This window comes from Labeo rohita, unplaced genomic scaffold (genome assembly GCF_022985175.1).
Source record: "Labeo rohita strain BAU-BD-2019 unplaced genomic scaffold, IGBB_LRoh.1.0 scaffold_2313, whole genome shotgun sequence".
NCBI lineage: Eukaryota > Metazoa > Chordata > Actinopteri > Cypriniformes > Cyprinidae > Labeo > Labeo rohita.
Window position 1 is genome coordinate 1 of NW_026128565.1, and position 6,615 is coordinate 6,615.

General features: G+C 34.5%; 1 protein-coding gene across 2 annotated transcripts; it reads left to right on the plus strand.

Moving 5' to 3' along the window:
* Positions 1–1,875: 1,875 nt before the first annotated feature.
* On the plus strand, positions 1,876–5,863 carry LOC127159590 (ribonuclease inhibitor-like). 2 transcript variants are annotated; one of them, XM_051102371.1, is made up of 4 exons: positions 1,876–2,061; positions 3,198–3,339; positions 4,702–4,880; positions 5,172–5,863. In XM_051102371.1, the coding sequence occupies exons 2-4, from the start codon at positions 3,251–3,253 to the stop codon at positions 5,225–5,227; spliced, it is 324 nt and encodes a 107-aa protein (XP_050958328.1). In that variant the 5' UTR covers positions 1,876–2,061; positions 3,198–3,250; the 3' UTR covers positions 5,228–5,863. The 2 variants fall into 2 exon arrangements, with proteins under 2 accessions (XP_050958328.1, XP_050958326.1); XM_051102369.1 differs by having other exon boundaries at positions 1,877–2,203; positions 3,169–3,339.
* The last annotated feature ends 752 nt before the right edge of the window (positions 5,864–6,615 follow it).

Genomic DNA, 6,615 nt, shown 5'->3' on the forward strand with positions numbered 1-6,615 from the left:
GTGGTGGTGATTCAGGCTGATTACAGGTGAGCTTTAAGGAACCAGGTTCTCTACCGCCATCTAGCGTTGAGGAGTATGGGCCGATACCGCAGCGCCCCCTGGTAGCTTGGAGGACGTGACAATGTGCTGAGACATTACAAAAACCAAAAACAAAACAACAAATTTAAATACAATGGCAAATCTAAACACAAATCAAGTCGGAAAACACAATGACAAGTGTCAAAATGGAAAAAGTAGATAAGGAATACAAAAGGTATACTTTTTTTCTGACTGTCAGTCAAGATGTACAGAAAGTTAAAGAAATAATTGTATGACCAGCTTTGTTTCTTGTACATGTGTGGACTTCTGTGTTCCCTTTGAACTTCTTTTTTTTTTTTTTTCAGTAGAAAAAACCTTTTAGTTGGATTATCTGTTTACACATAGTGCACATCCATCAGACAAAATGACAAAGGAAACCAGTCCCATACTGTAAGTGGGAGAGTAAGGACAGTGAAGGTTCCATTTTTTTCAAGTTTGGCATATAAAGCAAATATTCACTTTATTCCGGTTTACTACTTATGCATATTATAGAGTCAATTGGATAAATTATGCAGCTATAATTTTGTGGGTGTGTTGGTATGGATGTCAGAATGTGGTTTGTATGTATGTCATAAATACATTTTTTGTGTGTTTGTGTGTGCACACCTGTAATATCTGAGAGAAAGAAATTATACTGTACTGTGAATCACAAATCCCACTGCTTTGAATGCCAGCGGAGCTTTGCTGGAATCTAATGGGAAAAGTTTGAAAACTCCACCCAAACAAAATCTTACTAAAAGTTCATTTTTTGAGATATCAACCTCAAATTTGGAACACAACTTCTTGAGATTTTTGGCTTTTTTGATTTTTTTTTTTTTTTTTTTTTTTTTTTTTTTTTTTTCAAATTGTTTTATAAAATATATATTTTATATAAAAAATATTGCTCATAAATCATTTTTAAACTTAAACCTGTATAACTTTTTTGGTTTTTTTTTTTGAACTTTTTTTAACTTCAACAATAATCTGCCAAGGGTCTTTTTAAAAATAAAACCAAACTTAAGTCTGTACTCCCAGGCTTCAAATTTTGATGAGAATTTTTTGACATGGACAATTTTGTCCACTATGAACCTATGTGTAACTTTTTTAAATTGACGCACAAGGGTTAAACAAAAATTAAATGTTCAAAAAATGGAAATAAAGTGTCTGACAGGTATTTTATAGTGGGAATAAAGTGCCTAATGTTTATTTAATAGTCCTTCTAATTGATCAGACAGGCTGACAGATCAATCATGTGCAGCTCATATTTTCTCCATTTTCAAAACCATGACTCTCTTCATGGAGCTTCACAGGTTAAACATGGTTAGGGTTAGGAAGTAGGTGTAGGAGTGGGCTTTAGTGAAAGCCACAAGTATGGTCCCAATAAGGCTGCATTTACTATAATAAATATAATCATAAACAATGAATGTGTTATTACATGGGGCAGCAGGGTGGCTCAGTGGGTAGCGCTGTTGTGTCACAGCAAAAAACCCCCCGCTTTGAGTTCCCGAGCCAGGAGGCCTTTCTCAGCCTTATGTGGGTTTTCTCTACAATCCAAAAACATGCAGCAGGTGAATTTGACAGTATAAATGTCTCACAGGTGTGAATGTGTGTGTCTGTTTGTGAGTCCTGTGATGGACTGGTCATCCGTTCAGGGAGTCCCTCACCTGTGACCTGAGACACTGGGATAGACTCCAGCCCCCCACAAACCTGCAGAGGATAAAGCAACTTGAAAAATTGATGGATGTTATTATGTAATGTTTTTTTTTGCAATATACAAACAATATCTCTCAATGCAGGTGATCTCAGATTTTACTATCCTTTGTGATGAAGGAGAAACCTGTAAACAGTTTTGTGTTCTGTGACATTTTAAACCTCAGTCCATTGATCCATCAAACATTGATTTGTGCTCTAAGTTTGTATACAGTTAAACTGATCTGATCTGAGAGAGTGAAGAGTGTGTCATTGTTCTCTACAGGTTGTTTAATTGTGGTGTCACAGATGAAGGTTGTGCTGCTCTGGCTTCAGCTCTGAGATCAAACCCCTCACACCTGAGAGAACTGAATCTGACTGGGAATAAACTAGGAGATTCAGTGAAGCTGCTTTCTGATGTACTACAGAATCCTCACTGTAAACTGGAGTTACTGTGGTAAGATCCAAAAAATCCATTCATAAAAAAACAAAATATTTATATATAAATATATGCTACAGAATTAAGACTTTTTTTTATGTACAGTGAATTATGAACAATTTTGCCATTACAAATGCCATCCATGTATTCCATTTTCTTGAATCAAAGTCACATAAACAGTTTTTAAAAGTTATCACTAAAAAACATTTTGCACATTTTTAAAGCAGAGTTCACAACTAATTCATAAATTTAAAACTAGGCTGTCAAACGATTTATAATATATGCATACTAAATAATGTTTAAGTTTGCTTAATATATGTGTTTTGTATAATTATGTATATATACATACACACAAATTCATGTATATATTAAAGAGAAATATGTTATGTACAAAATATTTGTATGTTTGTGTAATAGAAATGATAATAAATACATATATTTTTAAATATTGTTTAAATATATACATGAATGTGTTTGTATTTTTATATACATAATAATTATAGTACACTTAGGCAAGTGCATTTAGGCGAACTCAGACTTTTATTATGTATGCCATTAATCACGATTAATCGTTTGACAGCCCTATTTAAAACCAATGATTGGTTACAAGGAAATGGTTTCAAACCATATTTTTGAGACTGTCTTTGGTAGACTGCAGTTTTAAGGAGAAAATACTCAGCAATAGTGTTGACTGATGAATTTGTCTCATGGTTTGTCTTTAAGCATATTTAAAACACCAGATAAACCTGTAAACAATGTTAAAAACTTAAAAGATTTTCACCACAGGGATCTTTAAATACTGTATGTTAAATTTAGATGCTTTATGATCGAATTTTGTGTTCTGTGACATTTTAGACCTCAGTCCAATTATCCATCAGACATACTGATTAGTGCTCTAAGTTTGTACTTTATCTTTAGTAATGGATTCACAACTGATCTGATCTGATCTGAGAGAGTGAAGAGTGTGTCATTGTTTTCTACAGGTTGATTGATTGTGGTGTCACAGATGAAGGTTGTTCTGCTCTGGCTTCAGCTCTGAGATCAAACCCCTCACACCTGAGACAAATGAATCTGTCGTGGAATAAACTAGGAGATTCAGTGAAGCTGTTTTCTGATGTACTACAGAATCCTCACTGTAAACTGGAGACATTGTGGTAAGATCCTCAGTAAAACATCCTTTAATGTCAATTCTAAGAATGCAATCAGCAATGTTCAGTAAACACAGTAAATTCAGCAGAAATGACTCTAAGTTCATTTCATTCATTTCTGTTACATCACATGCTTTGCTTATGATAGTCTGATCAATAATGAACTTTCAGATAATGTGAAAAATAGTAATCCAGGGAAGATGTGACTAAATGCAAGGATGAATCTCCCAGAGAGTTTTAGATTTTCACAAACAGAAACTGAATGTGTTTAGTTTTAACTCAACTGCACAATGAACTAGTGGAAAGTTTAATCAATTCAGTGTTTTTGCCTCAATACTGATTCTGAAACAACAAGCAGTGTTTTTGTTTTATTTATAAATTTATTTGTTCCAATACCATTTATCATTTTCTTGTTCACTAATTTCACAATCAGCTAACTCAGACTAAATTATGTCAAAATAAAATAAAAAATAAATGGAAAAATATGTATATTAGCAAAATCTATGAAAAATATCTTAAAACAGGTTACCGGATTATGACTCAGAGCTAAGCGATTTAGACATATTCAAAGACTTGAAATTGTTTGCGGGGTTTCTGAGTATTTTGAACTGGCAATTTTGCTCTAGTGTCCTGCATTACAAACCATCCATGTTATTCCAGCCTTATTGAACCAGCTAATCAGTGTCTCCAGGATCACTAGAAAGTTACAGGCAGGTGAGTTTAATCAGGGTTGGAGCTAAAACAAAACAGTGATCCTCCAATTTTGATCCCATTTTTGCTCATTTATCTATCCTGAGAAAAGCATTATTTAATTAAAACAAAGTTAAAATGGGGGCGGATCACCAAAGACAATTAAGATGGGGGTAAACAAGGGATGAGCCAGAAGAAAAGGTCACATGACATGATGTCAGTGCATGTGTACAAAAGTTCACAACACAATTTATACATTAAAACTATTGAGAATCTTTATTGATGTTCAACAGATGAGTCCAAACATGACACAGTGATCAAGTGTTTGATCACAAGAGTTAATAAATGAGATGTAATGGGGAACACGTGGCTCCTGTGAAGCAAATGTCCTCCTGTAGGTGTTTATTAGAGGTGCGAGTGACTGTTTCTCCAGACAGATCCGTCCTTATATCACTATGAAACAATATCTCACATTCAGCTCTGTGTGTCTGTTCAGTCCTGAAGCACATGACAGTTTCAAACAGCACCACTGAGCATCACATGCATAAATCTCATTCTATCAGCAGCAGTTTGTGGCAATGCTTGTCATTATATCTCCTCTCCTGCTCTGAGACCAGAGTCAATAACAAACTACAGACACTTCAACTACAATTCACATTGTGTCATTGTTCTCTACAGGTTGTGGGATTGTGGTGTCACAGATGAAGGTTGTGCTGCTCTGGCTTCAGCTCTGAGATCAAACCCCTCACACCTGAGAATACTGCATCTGTATGGGAATAAACTAGGAGATTCTAGTAGGAAGTTACTCTCTGATCTGAAGGATGATCCACATTATAAACTGGAGACTTTATACTGTTGTGAGTGTTTGTTTATTTAAAGTGTGTAATTGGAGAATATAAGATAATAATTCAGCTCCACTTTAGTCTCTGCACTTTAAACTGTTTTTAATTCTGTGATGTGACTTAGTTATGAATATATGAATATTTTAATCTCTTACAGAGTCTCTAAGTGATAGTAGTTGTTGATCATTCACTGTTATTAATCTGTAATATGAATATACTGTTTTTTTCTGAAATGGATCTGCTGATGTGATGTGACAGCAGTAATGTCTCATACTCATATGTGACTGTCTGTGTGTTTTATTGTAGACTCTCAGTATTTAGACGTCAGTCCAGTTTCCTCAGGATCAGCTGATGGTGAATAAGGAGCCGCTACAGAGACGTCACAGTCACACAATCAACAGAGACTGTGTGATTTGGGGGCCACAAAAAATGAAGGGATGTTAATTTCAGTTCATTTCCTGACTGACTCCCAGTGCTCGTTAACCAATCATTGACCATTAACTGACAAAATTTGAATGTTACATTAGATTTAAATTAAATTGGAATCAATAAGTTTATGTGACCCAAACATTTCTATTCATGCAGAATGAGAGATATAGGTATGTTTATCTGTAATATTTATAACAAATAATTTTGAAGCTGCTTATATTTTCAGAAGTATTATTTTTGCTTTGTTCTGAATAGCCTACCTGTAAAATTTAAAGGATTTGTTGACCATTTTTTTTTCTTCAATGCAATTTTGACTGTGTATAGCAAATGTTTTAAAAATAGCTTGGGAGGAAAAAAAATAAGTTACTTTCATTGCATTTCTTCCCTAGATACTTTTTAAGAACTTCAGTGTAACATTAATGGGTAGCTTAATGTAAAACATTGTCATTATTTCAATGTACATTGTGTAAAAGACAAATTCATTGTTTTATACAGATAGCAGATAATAGGTTTAATATAAAATAAACTATAGTAAATGGCACAGCATTTGTACGCACTGATTTGGTTATGTGGATGTCACTCCTGTGGGGGTCTAAACACACACACACACACACATTTGTTTTTGTGAATTGTGGGAACTTTCCATAGACTTCTATAGATTTTATACTGACCAAACGATATTGTCTATCCCCTAACCCAACCTTAACCCTAAACCTAGCCCTCACAGAAAACATGTTTGCATCTTTACACTTTCAGATAAACATCATTTACTATTTTTAATCATTTTTTAACATTGTGGGGTCCGCAGGCCGGTCAGGTTTTACTATCCTTGTGGGGAGATTTGGCCCCCACAATGTAGCAAAAACAAGTACACACACACACACACACAAAATGTTTTTTCAGTGGTTATTTTTGGTGGTTGAGGTGCTACAGTATATAGCACTGCTCCCATAATAAAGAACCTGTTAAGCCCAGTATGGTTCTTCAGTGGTTCTTTGGGGTTTTTGAGGTGCTTTATAGCACCACTGCCATACAAGGAACCCATTAAAAGTGAAGTCCACTTCCAGAACAAAGATTTACAGATAATGTACTCACTCTCTTTCTTTCTTGTCATAAAGAAATTGTTTTTTGAGGGAAAACATTTTAGCATTTTCTCCATATAATGGACTTCTATGGTGCCCCGAGTTTGAACTTCCAAAATGCAGTTTAAATGTGGCTTCAAACGATCCCAAATGTGATTGTAAACGATCCCAGCTGAGAAAGAAGGGTCTTATCTAGCCAAATGATTGGTTATTTTCATAAAAAAATAATACAATTTTAT

Excerpts from the sequence above, each read along its gene's own strand:
- LOC127159590 (XM_051102371.1), top strand. The coding sequence starts at position 3,251 with ATGAATCTGTCGTGGAATAAACTAGGAGATTCAGTGAAGCTGTTTTCT. Across the intron at positions 3,340-4,701 it reads TGTAAACTGGAGACATTGTG|GTTGTGGGATTGTGGTGTCA; the intron begins GTAAGATCCTCA and ends TGTTCTCTACAG. Across the intron at positions 4,881-5,171 it reads ACTGGAGACTTTATACTGTT|ACTCTCAGTATTTAGACGTC; the intron begins GTGAGTGTTTGT and ends GTTTTATTGTAG.